Here is a 15,913-nt window from a genome sequence, read left to right on the forward strand (position 1 = left end):
CAATTGATTCTTATCCTTGCGCAAGTCTTTCACTAAACCCTCAAGACATACAACTTTGCTATTTAAATGGTAATTACTTTCTTTCAATTTACTAATTATTTCTACATAAGAGGTCACTATAGTATCTAATTTTACCAACTTGTTGTATAGACTGGTTATATCAATGCTTTCTTCAATGAATCCAGCAAAATCAAACTCTGTTTTGTATTTCCTCTTGCCGGCGGCCATCTTGAATGTTCCTCTCTGCACTGGAAACACTAGGGGCAACTTTTTCTCATCCAATTTTTCTCTTCCCTTGGCACATTCCTGTTATCTCACCTATTTTTCAAAAGCACTATACCTTTATGTTCTCTGGGACACCACTCACTATCATCATCCTGTAATAAAATACTTATGATTGTTGAAATATGCTGGAGCTCCTCTTGTCTGCCTCTTGGGAAAGAACTTGGGATAAGGTGTGTGTGTGTACTCTCCTAGTTGTGCTTGCAGGGGTTGAGCTCTGGCTCTTTGGTCCCGCCTCTCAACCGTCAGTCAACAGGTGTTCGGGTTCCTGGGCCTATTGGGCTCTATCATATCTACACTTGAAACTGTGTATGGAGTCAGCCTCCACCACATTACTTCATAATGCATTCCATTTGTCAACCACTCTGACACTAAAAAAGTTCTTTCTAATATCTCTGTGGCTCATTTGGGCACTCAGTTTCCACCTGTGTCCCCTTGTGCGTGTGCCCCTTGTGTTAAATAGCCTGTCTTTATCAACCCTGTCGATTCCCTTGAGAATCTTGAATGTGGTGATCATGTCCCCCCTAAATCTTCTGTCTTCCAACGAAGTGAGGTTTAATTCCCGTAGTCTCTCCTCGTAGCTCATACCTCTCAGCTCGGGTACTAGTCTGGTGGCAAACCTTTGAACCTTTTCCAGTTTAGTCTTATGCTTGACTAGATATGGACTCAATGCTGGAGCCGCATACTCCAGGATTGGTCTGACATATGTGATATATAATGTTCTGAAAGATTCCTTACACAAGTTTCTAATGGCCGTTCTTATGGTAGCCAACCTGGCATATGCTGCTGATGTTATCCTCTTGATATGAGCTTCAGGGGACAGGTCTGGCTTGATATCAACCCCCAGGTCTTTCTCAACCGTCTTTCTCAACCGTCAATCAACTGATGTACAGATTCCTGAGCCTTCTTTACTCTATTATACCCGAATTTGAAACTGTGAATGGAGTCAGCCTCCACCACATCACTTCCTAGTGCATTCCATTTACTAACTATTCTGACACTGAAAAAGTTATTTCTAAGGACTCTGTGGCTCATTTAGGTACTCAGCTTCCACCTGTGTCCCCTTGTGCGTCTACCACCCGTTTTAAATAATTCTCACATAATATATAGGTTGTGTGGGGTCTATGTTCTCCTATTCCACATTCCATAACATGGCATTTATTAACATTAAATTCCATTTGCCAAGTGGTGCTCCAAATACTTATTTCGTCCAGGTTATCTTGAAGGGCATGACAATCATTTAAGTTTCTTATCTTATTGCGGGAATTCTACTATGTCAATTCCCCTGAGAGTTTTGTATGTGGTGATCATGTCTCCCCGAGCTCTTCTGTCTTCTAGCGACTTGAGGTGCAGTTCATGCAGCCAGTCCTCATAACTCATGCCTCATAGTTCTGGGAGTAGCCTTTAGTGGCATACCTATGAACTTTTCTCAAGCTTCGTCTTGTGCTTGACTAGGTACGGGCTCCATACTGGGGCTGCAGACTTCAAGATTGGCCTTACATATGTAGTATACAAGGTTCTGAAGGAATCCTTACACAGGTTCCTGATTCCGGTTCTGATGTTAGCCAGCCTCGTGTATGCCGCAGATGTAATTCACTATGTGGGCTTCAGAAGGCAGGTTTGGTGTGATACCAAGTCCTAGATCTTTCTCTCTGTCCGTTTCATGAAGTACTTCATTTTCCATTCGGTATCCTGTGTTTGGCTTCCTGTTTCCACCACCTTTTTTCATTACCTTGCATTTTCTCGGGTTGAACTTTAGTAGTCACTTGTTGGACCATTCATCCAGTCTCTCTAGGTCATCTTGTAGCCTCCTACTATCATTCTCTGTTTTAATCCTCATAATTTTTGCATCATCAGCAACCAATGAGAGGAACGACTCTATACCCTCTCTGAGATCATTTGCATATATCAGAAACAGTATAGGTCCAAGGACTGTGTTTTATTTGTGTGTGCCTGTGTGTGTTTGTGTGTATGTGTATATGTGTTTGTGTGTGTGTGTGTGTGTGTGTGTGTGTGTGTGTGTGTGTGTGTGTGTGTGTGTGTGTGTGTGTGTGTGTGTGTGTGTGTGTGTGTGTGTGTGTGTGCGTGTGTGTGTGTGGGTGTGTGTGTGCGCGCGTGCGTGCGTGCGTGCGCGTGTGTGTGTGTGTACTCACCTAGTTGTGTTTGCGGGGGTTGAGATCTGGCTCTTTGGTCCCGCCTCTCAACCTTCAATCAACAGGTGTACAGGTTCCTGAGCCTATTGGGCTCTATCATATCTACACTTCAAACTGTGTATGGAGTCAGCCTACACCACATCACTTCCTAATGCATTCCATTTGTCAACCACTCTGAAACTAAAAAAGTTCTTTCTAATATCTCTGTGGCTCATTTGGGCACTCAGTTTCCACGTGTCTCCCCTTGTGCGTGTGCCCCTTGTGTTAAATAGCCAGTCTTTATCTACCCTATCAATGCCCTTGAGAATCTTGAATGTGGTGATCATGTCCCCCCCTAACTCTTCTGTCTTCCAGCGAAGTGAGGTTTAATTCCCGTAGTCTCTCCTCGTAGCTCATACTTCTCAGCTCGGGTACTTGTCTGGTGGCAAACCTTTGAACCTTTTCCAGTTTAGTCTTATCCTTAACTAGATATGGACTCCATGCTGGGGCTGCATACTCCAGGATTGGCCTAACATATGTGGTATACAAAGTTCTGAATGATTATTTACACAAGTTTCTGAATGCCGTTCTTATGTTGGCCAGCCTGGCATATGCCGCTGATATTATCCACTTGATATGGGCTGCAGGAGACAGGTCTGGCGTGATATCAACCCCCAAGTCTTTTCCTTTCTCTGACTCCGGGAGAATTTCCTCTCCCAGATGATACCTTGTATCCGGCCGCCTGCTCCCTACACCTATCTTCATTACATTACATTTGGTTGGGTTAAACTCTAACAACCATTTGTTCGACTATTCCTTCAGCTTGTCTAGGTCTTCTTGAAGCCTCAAACTGTCCTCTTCTGTGTTAATCCTTCTCATAATTTTAGCATCGTTCGCAAACATTGAGAGCAATGAATCGATACCCTCCGGGAGATCATTTACATGTATCAGAAACAAGATAGGACCGAGTACAGAGCCCTGTGGGACTCCACTGCTGACTTCACGCTAATCGGAGGTCTCACCCCTCACCGTAACTCTCTGCTTCCTATTGCTTAGGTACTCCCTTATCCACTGGAGCACCTTACCAGCTACACCTGCCTGTCTCTCCAGCTTATGTACCAGCCTCTTATGCGGTACTGTGTCAAAGGCTATCCGACAATCCAAGAAAATGCAGTCCGCCCAGCCCTCTCTTTCTTGCTTAATCTTTGTCACCTGGTCGTAGAATTTTATTAAGCCAGACAGGCAAGATTTACCCTCCCTGAACCCATGTTGGCGATTTGTCACGAAGTCCCTTCTCTCCAGATGTGATACCAGGTTTTTTCTCACGATCTTCTCCATCACCTTGCATGGTATACTTGTCAAGGACACTGGCCTGTAGTTCAATGCCTCTTGTCTGTCGCCCTTTTTGTATATTGGGACCACATTCGCCGTCTTCCATATTTCTGGTAGGTCTCCCGTCTCCAGTGACCTACTATACACGTTGTGTGTTTGTGTGTGTGTGTTTGTGTGTGTGTGTGTGTGTTTGTGTGTGTGTGTTTGTGTGTGTGTGTGTGTGTTTGTGTGTGTTTGTGTGTGTGTGTGTGTGTGTGTGTGTGTGTGTGTGTGTGTGTGTGTGTGTGTGTGTGTGTGTGTGTGTGTGTGTGTGTGTGTGTGTGTGTGTGTGTTTGTGTGTGTGTGTGTGTTTGTGTGTGTGTGTTTGTGTGTGTGTGTGTGTGTGTGTGTGTGTGTGTGTGTGTGTGTGTGTGTGTGTGTCTATATATATAAGTGTTTTTAATGTTTTTCTAAACCTTATACTATGCTGAAAACTTTCACATTGAAAATACAAAGTTTAAAAGGCAGGCTTTTGCAGCATACTTCAATGTACCTGTTGAGCCACTCGCTAACCAGACCTTTGACCTCTTTGCAACGAAGCAGACACAAAAACAAAAAGTAAAAACCTGTTCAGTCCCTGGGCGATTGAGACTAAACATTGTCGAGCAAAGTTTAGCCTTTTTCCACTTATTTTTCTCTCTTTTATTTGTGTCGTGTGACAGTTTGGCCGAGTCATAAGAAACTGTGTAAGTTGGCATTCTTTCGTCCGTATAGCTGCTTCCGGAGAGATCTGTGGGTCCCTCTATGCCAGTTCTCTCTTCCCACGAGAACCTCTACCGGTGTCTCTGACTGTTTCTCTGCGTCTCTGATTTTTTTTCTGCGTCTGTGTTTCTTTGCGTCTGTTTCTCTGCGTCTGTATTCTCTGCGTCTCTGTTTCTCTGCGTCTCTCTTTTTCTGCGTCTCTCTTTCTCTGCGTCTCTGATTGTTCCTCTGCGTCTCTGTTTGTCTGTGTCTCTATTTCTCCAAATCTCTGTTTCTCTGCAATTTTTTGACTGTTTCTCTGCAATTTTTTTACTGTTTCTTTGCATCTCTGACTCTTTTTATGCGTCTCTGACTGTTTCTCTGCGTCTCTGTCTGTGTACATATGCACATTTACTAGAGCAACGGTGAGAGTGAACATCCCGTGACGTCATATAGTGTAACGTAACATATATGAACGCATTATGAACACAAGATAGTTTGACAGAGGTGGGGGGGGGGGGGAATGGCCCTGAAACATGGAGAAACAGTGCATAGAGTTATCCCTAGGGAGCAGGGGGGGGGGATGATCTATCGGCGCAGTGCTTGGAGTTTATTAAATGGTGTGATTTACATAATACTGGAAGACGGATATTACTATTATAGTAATGGAACACTGACGACGAGACATCGTGAAATCAGATAGAGGACTGATAACTCATTTACACCCACCAACAAGTGACGAGGAGGTAATCATACAGCTGTCATATAGCCGTCATACAGCCGTCTTACACCAGTCACACAGCACATCCCACACCCGTCTTACACCAGTCTTACAGCACATCCCACACCCGTCTTACACCAGTCATACTGCACATCCCACATTCACAAACTACCAATCTATACCGTATATACGATAGGTTACTGTATAACCCGTCGGTGTTCGAGTCTCTGTCTCCCTCTTTCTCTCCCCCCTCTCCTCGTCTTCCATTCTCCCTCCCTCCCTCACATTCTCCTTCATCCTTCCCTCCATAGCTCCCAGTTCCCCCGCCCCCCATTGCCTCCCATTCTCCCTCCTTCTCATCATTCATGCCTCACTTATACTCCCTCCTGGTGGGTAAAATATGCTCTAATAACATTGAATCAATGTTGAATCGACATTATCGATATTCAATAACGTTGAATCAATGTTCTCGACGCTGATTCATCGTTGAATCGACATTGTCGATGTTCAATAACGTTGAATCTATGTTCTCGACGCTGATTCAACGTTTAATCGACATATTGATGTTCAATTACGTTGAATCAATGTTCTCGACGCTGATTCAACGTTTAATCGACATATTGATGTTCAATTACGTTGAATCAATGTTCTCGACGCTGATTCAACGTTTAATCGACATATTGATGTTCAATTACGTTGAATCAATGTTCTCGACGCTGATTCAACGTTTAATCGACATATTGATGTTCAATTACGTTGAATCAATGTTCTCGACGCTGATTCAACGTCGATGGCGGCTGCGAGATCTGTTGATAAACACTCTATTTCAAACACCCACATTTCAGACTTCATTGGAATCTGTGGTTGGCGTAATAGGAGCAATCCTACTTAAACAGGAACAAAAGGGGGGTTGACCTGCAAACGCCCTATGTCATTCGCTATACAATCACAGTTCACCATAGGAAGTTGCTTCAGGCTAAACCGCAACTGTCCCTCTGTCTGAGGATGGAGGCCAATCACTTTTTAAAGTATTGATGTTGACAATTCTACAAGTCACCGCTGAGTGTCATTCTTTGTGGATGATATACAAGTCACCATGAATATCACTGCTGCAGAAGACATTGGAAAACTAGACGTTGATATAAATAGTCTTTGACTGGGCAGCGGAAAATAGTATGAAATTTTAAAATTTTAAGAATTGTTAAATATCATACTATTGGATTTCGTAAAAATGCAAAACGTAAACGAAATACAGAGTACAAGACATTTTCAGATGCCATCATAGGAGGCATGCAACATGTAAAGTATCTGGGAATAATGATTTCAGACGACCTAATGTTTACTGAGCATAACAAAGCAAATAAAGCATCAGCCAGAAAAATGGTAGGAAAGAGTATGACAAACTTCGAATCCAAACATTCCATTACAATGTTCCTACTATTCCAATCACTTCTGCTTTCCAGTATTGTCTACTGCTCGGTGCTCACTTCACTTTTCAGAGCACAAGTTTCTAAAATACAGGAAACACCGACAACATATACAGTATTGTATGGACACGATAAAGCACCTAAATTACTGGGCAAGTATCATGGAACTCAAAATTGACTCTATTGACAGTAAAGAGAGAAGTATCACATGTATATCTATAAGAGAGAGAATGTCTGTCTGTTCAAAGGTCGAGGCCAGCCGCTTGGGTATAGCTTCACCCAAATTGACAGAGTGAATGGTCTGGGGTGCAGGATGAACATAGGCTGGTCGGGGTCGCTAGAAATAAAAAAGCGAACAGCGCAGACCACACAAATCTCCAGAATCAGTCTTCTTATTCACAAATATATGATAAAGAAAGGGAAGAGAGGCCAGAGAAGGGTATTGAGAGGGCCATTGCTTGGTGTGTCTGCTGGTGATGCAGCTTGACTTGCCTGCTCCGTTCTCGCCGGCAATTCCCGCGTCTCGTTACGGTTTATTAACGGACTCTGAATTTTAATGGTTTTGTGGCCCATCAGGTGAATGGAAGTTGGCTATTTGGGTTTCATTTCACTGGATGAGACTAGAGGTTGAAATGATGAAATGAAACAGTAATGTATAAGAGGTAATGAGTGAGAGCAGCGGAGAGGGAGGGATGTAGGGCCTGGGGCAGACAATACCAAGAGGATAACAGGTCTTAAGGAAAGAGACTTCTGGTTTTAAGTAGTGGTGATGCAGGCGGCGGTGGTGATGATTGTTGTGGCCTAGATGGTGGTGATGTTGGTAGTGGTGGCGTCTGTGATGGATGTAACGGGACTGGTGGTGGTGGTGGTGTTGAGGACGTCGGTGGTGGTGATTGTGGTAATGGTAGCGTCGATGGTTGTTATTAGCAAACAACTATAGGAAGTAACCAACAAGACCCAACCAGCTCTAACGTGAATTATTACTTAAACAAAGGAACACAGTTAAAACTTTTAGCATCATTATAATAACCATTATCATATAAACTACCCTTATCATTTTAGACTGATTCGAATGCCAAGGATTAAATATATCGAACGAAATGAGAACACACCTATTTATATGCCACAAATTACATCCATGGTTCATTGAAAAGACCACACACACACACACACACACATGTAACACATACATGTATGGAAGCGAAGAAACTGAACAAAATGGCGTGGAGGAACTTCCGGAATAACAGAACACCAGAAAGCAGAGAGATACCAGAGAACCAGGAATGAGTACGTCAGGGTGAGAAGAGAAGCAGAAAAAAGTTTTGAAAATGATATAGCAAACAAAGCCAAGACCGAACCAAAGCTACTCCACAGTCACATCAGAAGGAAAACAACAGTGAAAGAACAGGTATTGAAACTTAGAACAGACGAGGACAGGTATACAGAGAATGACAGGGAGGTGTGTGAAGAACTCAACAAGAGGGTCCAGGAGGTCTTCACAATAGAACAAGGTGAGGTCACTGTGCTAGGAGAAAGGGAGGTAAACCAGGCGGCCTTGGAAGAGTTCGAAATTACGAGAGAGGAGGTCAAGAGACACCTGCTGGATCTGGATGTTAGAAAGGCTGTTGGTCCAGATGGGATCTCACCATGGATACTGAAAGAGTGTGCAGAGGCACTTTGCTTGCCACTCTCCATAGTGTATAGTAAGTCACTGGAGACGGGAGACTTACCAGAAATATGGAAGACAGCGAATGTGGTCCCAATATACAAAAAGGGCGACAGGCAAGAGGCATTGAACTACAGGCCAGTGTCCTTGACTTGTATACCATGCAAGGTGATGGAGAAGATCGTGAGAAGAAACCTGGTAACACATCTGGAGAGAAGGGACTTCGTGACAAATCGCCAACATGGGTTCAGGGAGGGTAAATCTTGCCTTACAGGCTTGATAGAATTCTACGATCAGGTGACAAAGATTAAGCAAGAAAGAGAGGGCTGGGCGGACTGCATTTTCTTGGATTGTCGGAAAGCCTTTGACACAGTACCGCATAAGAGGCTGGTACATAAGCTGGAGAGACAGGCAGGTGTAGCTGGTAAGGTGCTCCAGTGGATAAGGGAGTATCTAAGCAATAGGAAGCAGAGAGTTACGGTGAGGGGTGAGACCTCCGATTGGCGTGAAGTCACCAGTGGAGTCCCACAGGGCTCTGTACTCGGTCCTATCTTGTTTCTGATATATGTAAATGATCTCCCAGAGGGTATCGATTCATTTTTCTCAATGTTTGCGGACGATGCTAAAATTATGAGAAGGATTAAAACAGAAGAGGACTGTTTGAGGCTTCAAGAAGACCTAGACAAGCTGAAGGAATGGTCGAACAAATGGTTGTTAGAGTTTAACCCAACCAAATGTAATGTAATGATGATAGGTGTAGGGAGCAGGCGGCCAGATACATGGTATCATCTGGGAGAGGAAATTATTCAGGAGTCAGAGAAGGAAAAAGACTTGGGGGTTGATATCACGCCAGACCTGTCTCCTGCAGCACATATCAAGCGGATAACATCAGCGGCATATGCCAGGCTGGCCAACATACGAACGGCATTCAGAAACTTGTGTAAAGAATCATTCAGAACTTTGTATACCACATATGTCAGGCCAATCCTGGAGTATGCAGCCCCAGCATGGAGTCCATATCTAGTCAAGGATAGGACTAAACTGGAAAAGGTTCAAAGGTTTGCCACCAGACTAGTACCCGAGCTGAGAGGTATGAGCTATGAGGAGAGACTACGGGAATTAAACCTCACTTCGCTGGAAGACAGAAGAGTTAGGGGGGGGGGACATGATCACCACATTCAAGATTCTGAAGGGAATTGATAGGGTAGATAAAGACAGTCTATTTAACACAAGGGGAACACGCACAAGGGGACACAGGTGGAAACTGAGTGCCCAAATGAGCCACAGAGATATTAGAAAGAACTTCTTTAGTGTCAGAGTGGTTGACAAATGGAATGCATTAGGAAGTGATGTGGTGGAGGCTGACTCCATACACAGTTTCAAGTGTAGATATGATAGAGCCCAATAGGCTCAGGAATCTGTACACCTGTTGATTGACGGTTGAGAGGCGGGACCAAAGAGCCAGAGCTCAACCCCCGCAAACACAACTAGGTGAGTACAACTAGGTGAGTACACACACAATAGACATCAACTTCATTTTGTAACATCCAACCAACAATTTATGAAAGAGGATATTTCGATAAACTCATTCGCTAACATTCGATATCGGAAAACCTACTTGTAGTCTATTACAGATTAGCTTTTTATTGTCATTCTTTATAGTGTGTCGGCGAGTGGACAGCGACAACGACGGCGATAAACAGCAGCAGCAACAACAACGACAAAAGCAACAATGAACAGTGGCAGTTATGTGGCTTTTACTGCAAGTCCAAAAGACAATTTTGTGAAAATGGGCGCGACATGAGAAACACCAAATTGGGCATCGTTCTTTTCCCATCGCGGGAGGGAGGAAAGCGGAGGGGAGAAAAAGAATTAGGTGGATGGGGGGGGGGGGGGGCTACCATGGTGGCTTCTCTTTCCTATCCCATCATCCATCATGTTCCGCTGAGGTGGATAGTCACTTCCTACTGCATGTCGTAAGCACCTTGCGCTGTGGTATATGTAGCCATTTTCTGCCACATTCTGGCTCTCTTCTTAACCCTTCAACCAAGTTGACTGTTAAATTCTAGCGAATTCGCCCCTTTGCTTGTGCTCGTGTGCGTCCTTCGTTGAGGTGGAGACGAGAAAAGCTTTCTGTTTTATGGTTAAAAATAAAACGCAAACCACTGTAACAAATCCACTTAAAAAGGTATTAAGAAGCTCATTTATTTCGTTACGAGCCTCGAACATTGCATTGCAAAGCTTATCTGTTATATTACGAAACATTTATACCAACCAACTCGTCCTCACATATAATGCTCTTCTTTCAGCCTTGCAACACAGCAGAATAAACCATCACAGCAGGCAAAATAATTCCCAGACCATCATAATTAAACCTCACAATGACCTACCAACAAGGTACCTTTCATAACACAACAGTTGTACCAGGAATGAATGTTATACAATTCGGATATACAGAAATAGGATTCATCGCTCACTCTTATCATTCTGCCTAGTTCCCACCTATGAAGGAAGATGAGAAAAACACGCATTCTCAATATATATTACGGCACTGATGGCGCTGCTAATATCTCCGTTTATCTTTTATGTTGTGAAGAACTAGGCAGAGATGTTCGGTGGAACAGGCGCCCTGCGTCCTGGGGAATGGTTGTGATAGTGTTTGAGTCCTGGTATCTTACAACCTGGGTATTGATTAAGTCCAGCTACAAGTCCTGATTACTGACTGGACCCTTAACTCATGGCGACTTGTACCCCCCCCCCCCTCCCCCTCCTGGGTATTGTCTCAGCGAGTCGTCGGTGTTGGCACTACAACTCCTGGGTGTTGTCACAACACATTTGTTCTGGCTACATAATCGCTGAGGATAAATTATTGGATTACACAAATCCACGGTGCTGGCAGAGACACATCTGAGAGCCATGTTTACCCTCAACCAGCAGCAAGAACTGCTAGGGAATGTCTTATTTAGGTTAAATTACATAAACCTATATAATGTGGAAGATATTTGATTTTACCTATTTTGTATATATTTTGTATTTAAACAAAATGGCGTCTTGTAGAGGCAAGATATTTGTCAACGACGCTTTACAGGTCACGCAACCTAATGTAGCCAATGGGAGGAGACCAAGCTCGTCATGCACCAGAGAAACCGCTTGAGATTGGGTGGCCGGAGCTTACTTGTTCTGCTCTCATCTGAGCACACTTCACCTGACTGAAGCCTCCCACGTAAGCCTCATATAGTGCAGCTGCGACAGTCTTTGCGTGAAGCAGGAGTACCACAGATTACGCTGCTCTGGTCGATGGCACGATGATTGTGTGGGAGATAGACAGGAAAGTTCCATGTGCTTTGTCGTACGACAGAAAGTTCTGCTTTGATAATGTGACCTTTGAGACTTCGTGGACGACCCGTTGTCTGATCGTATCTAGGATCAACAGGAAACAACATTTAAAACAATGAAACAAAAATTAACCAAAAATAAATAAAAACAGACGAAGAAAACGAGTCTACCAGAGAGGCCAAACAAGGTAACTTTCCTGGGAGGACCTTAGTGATGCTCTCATTCCCCGCACGTCAACGTCTGAGCTCGAGCGGGAAGGTAACTTCACAATTTAGGGACAAGTTTGAGAATTTGGCAAGTCCAACAGTCAACTTTTGTGGTTCACTTCCTGAGAGACGATGTTCTTAGCATAGCTCTCATTGCCCAGGCAGTCATCCCAACCCTTCCCCTCACCCTCCTTCACTATCCCCATCAACCTGGCACTCACCCATTCACTACCTCCATCACCCTTGCACTCACCCCTTTCACTATCTTCATCACCCTGGCACTCACCCCCTACACAATCCCCCCACCCTGGCATTCACCCCTTTCACTATCCTCCCTCACTCTGGCACTCATCCCCTTCACTATCCTCATCACCTTGGCCCTCACCCCTTCACAATTCCCATCAACCTGGCACTCGTCCCCTTCTCTATCCTCTTCACCCTGGCATTCCCCTCCTTTCACTATCCCCCTCGCCGCTTCAAAATACCTATCACCCTGGAACTCACTCCTTCACTATCCTCATCACCCTGGCACTCACCCCTTCACTGTCCCCTTTCATAATTGCACTCACCCCACTTCTCTATCCCCCTCACCCTGGTACTGATGTAACGGGGGGGGGAAGCTCTTTCTAGTCCATTATTCCACCCCTAGTTAACTAGCCCAACGGGAGGGTGGGGGAAATGGCTCTCTCTTGTCCATTATTCCACCCCCCAGTAAGCTAATCTAAAGCTTCCCCCTCCCCCCCCCCAGAGTCCGTACCGCAGCCTCTATAATTTAACAGCTGGTGACCTAGGTATTGGTCACTAGTATACCAAGACCACAAGGCATTTTAACCTGATCAGCTACCCGCGACTCAAGAGAACTCTAGAGCAATTCACTGCCACGAACGAATCAGAGAAACGAAAGGAAAGAGATGAATAAAAACAGTAATTAGTGAGGGTTTGTGGTGAGGTAGGATGGAGGAGTGTGGTCAGGTAAAGGGAGAGTGGGAGAGAGGGTACGGAGATGAATAGGAAGTAGTAGTGGAGGTAGACTGGTAGATAGATAGAAGTAGAAAAGCAGATACTATATGTAGAAGGTAGACTGCCACCATCCATTCAAGACCATTACATACAAGATGAGGAATGGAACTTGTCGGTATCACAAAATTCTCAAAAGCTGTATAAACAGGTCATTATTAGCATGAGTTAACTGGAATCATGTTCCAGGCAAGATTTTTTTAGTTGGCATATATCCAAAATTCCACGAACTCGGGAACACAATTAAAGTCAACTAAAAGTAAGTGAATCAAATATTTATTTAGCATGATAAATATCAAAATTCAAGCAATCGAACTGAAGGTTCATTATTACTGTACCAAAAGAGTCACTACACCAGAATTCGAGACCATTACGACTGGCTGCCCCTGATAGTCACACACCACTAGTAAACACGACTACGTCACCTTTCATGTTCAACTCACCCAGTGTCTGCCTATAGCTGGATAGAGAGGGGGGGGGAGGGACTGTAGTTGACAGAAACTGTCCCGCCCCGTCCAGCTGACAGCCTCTCGGTTCTGCTCTGCTGGCTGTTCTCCTGTCTTCTGTTTCTTTCTGTCTGTCTCGTTTCCTTCTGAATCTACAGCTCCTCGAGTATTTATTTGGGGACCAACTAGCTAACTCCGCCCACAAGTAAATAGCCTCAGGCCCTCTACCAATCCAATCCTTAAACTTGCTGCATGTTTGAAGGACCCACCGGCTAGCTGCCTGCATTTATCAGCTTAGCGGAAACAAGGTCAATTTCACACGACCTGACCTTGGTCACTTGGTGGTCATTAACACTTAGAGGTCAGAGTTTCTTAATTACTAGGGGCCGCCAACCTGACGCCTCTCGAAATCTTGTCTGTGACTCCTGGTCTATATATATTTTAAATACGAAACACCTTTACGGTGTTACATCTTCACTGCAGGCGATGAGTCACAATAACGTGGCTGAAGTATGTTGACCAGACCACACACTAGAAGTTGAAGGGACGACGACGTTTCGGTCCGTCCTGGAATCGACTTGAGAATGGTCCAGGACGGACTGAAACGTCGTCGTCCCTTCAACTTCTAGTGTGTGGTCTGGTCAACTTACATCTCCACTTCCCCCCTTAATAAAGTTTTTGCAACACTGCTAATGCCAATAAGCTGGGTGCGAAAACTTAAAAAAAAAATTACATCCTAGCTAAACAATTATAATCATCTTACTCTAAAAATTAAATATGTAGACCGACATCAGTTGTCTCTGGCTGGGCGACATCACTGCTTGGTCTTGTAGATATTCCTGTGACGCCTTTCATCAACACAACTGCATCAGTCGCCTCTACGTCGTTGACGCACAACAACGTCGTGGAAACTGTACTTCTTGCACTGCGAACAGGACCGTGGAATTCGGTTGTCCCAGCTGATCTTCAACTGGCCCTACGTCCGTCACCATGATGGCCGTATGTTGGGGTTCTTCACAGCATATAGGGAAACTGGTAAGGGGTAATGGACGGAGTACAGAGCCGATACCCCCCCCCCCCCCCGTGTTACACTGACCCCCTTCACTATCCTCATCACCCTGGCACTCGCCCCTTCACTATCCCTCTTCATAACTGCACTCACCCTACTTCTCTATCCCCCTCACCCTAGCACTGACCCCTTCACTATCCTCAAAACTTTGGCACGCGCCCCTTCACTATCCCCATCACCCTGGTACTCACCCCTTCACTATCCCTTTCACAATGTCAATCAACCCTTTCACTATCCCCATCACCCTGGCACTCATCCCTTCACTATCCCACTCACAATGGTACTCAACCACTTCACTATCCCTCCTCACCCTGGCACTCTCCCCTTTCACTATCCCAATCACCCTGTCACTCACCCCTTCATTATATCTCTCTCAAAGGCACTCACCCCACTTCACTATCCCCCATCACCTTGGCCCTCACACCTTCACTATCCCTCTCACAATAGCACTCAACCACTTCACTATCCCCCGCTCACTCTGGCACTCTCCCCCTTCACTATCCCCCTCTCAATGGTACTCACCCCCTTCACTATCCCCCCTCACCCTGGCACTCACCCCTTCACTATCCCCCCCCCTCACCCTGGCACTCGCCCCCTTCATTATCCCCCCTCATCCTGGCACTCACCCCTTTTCACTGTCCCCCCTGACCCTAGCACTCACCCCTTCACTATCCCCCCTCATCCCTTCACTATCCCCCCTCATACTGGCACTCACCCCATCACCCTGGCGCTCACCCCCTTTCACTATCCCTATCACCCGGGTTCTCACTCCTTCACCATCCTCATCGCCCTGGCCCTCGTCCTCTTAACTATCCCCCTCACCCTGGCATTCTCCCCCCTTCACAATCCCCATCACCCTGGCACTCATCTCCTTCCCTATCCCCCCTCACCCTGGCACTCACGCCCTTTACTTTTCCCATCAGCCAAGCACTCAGCCCCCTTCACTATCCCCTTCACGTTGGCACTCACCCCTCTTCACTATCCCCATCACCCTGGCACTCACCCCCCTTCACTGTCCATTTCACTCCTGGCACTCACGCCATTCGCATTCCTTATTACCCTGTCACTCGCTTCCTCCCTATTCCCTGACATTGGAACTCCTCTGGCTCCTTTCTCCTCGCGCTGGCATTCATCTTTTTCACCATTCGCTCATTGTGGTTCTCATCTCACCCTATACCCTCGAAGGAAGCTCACCTCGTCCCTGTTCCTTCATCCTATATTTTCCCCTGGCACTCACTCCACCCCTCTCCTCTGGCACTCCTCCCCTCACCCCTTACCCCTGGCACTCCACCCCTCACCCCTGGTACTGCACCCCTCACCCCTGGCGCTCCTCCCCTCACCCCTGACACTCTGTGATCCCTCTGTACCCTTCCAATAACATTCACTGCTGGGGTTCGCTCAGGGGAATTTCCAAGATCCTAGAAGTCATATTATTAGGTAATCACAGTTTCTTCTAGACTTTGAGTGAAGGAAATGGGAAATAAGTGACATAAGTAGGAAGAATGAGCAGAGATAACAGACAGAAAAAAAATAAGAGGCAAAAAACGAGAGAGAGACAG

The 15,913-nt window shown here is 45.4% G+C and overlaps 1 protein-coding gene across 1 annotated transcript in view; it reads right to left on the reverse strand.

The window, feature by feature from the left end:
* Positions 1-4,527: 4,527 nt before the first annotated feature.
* LOC138360996 (octapeptide-repeat protein T2-like) overlaps positions 4,528-15,913 on the reverse strand; it is a 40,674-nt gene continuing 29,288 nt past the window's right edge. The window contains exon 2 of the mRNA XM_069320478.1: positions 4,528-4,859. Coding sequence (XP_069176579.1) covers positions 4,528-4,859 — 332 coding nt within the window. The remainder of the gene's footprint in view (positions 4,860-15,913) is intronic.

This window comes from Procambarus clarkii, unplaced genomic scaffold (assembly GCF_040958095.1).
Source record: "Procambarus clarkii isolate CNS0578487 unplaced genomic scaffold, FALCON_Pclarkii_2.0 HiC_scaffold_140, whole genome shotgun sequence".
NCBI classification, from domain to species: Eukaryota; Metazoa; Arthropoda; class Malacostraca; order Decapoda; family Cambaridae; genus Procambarus; species Procambarus clarkii.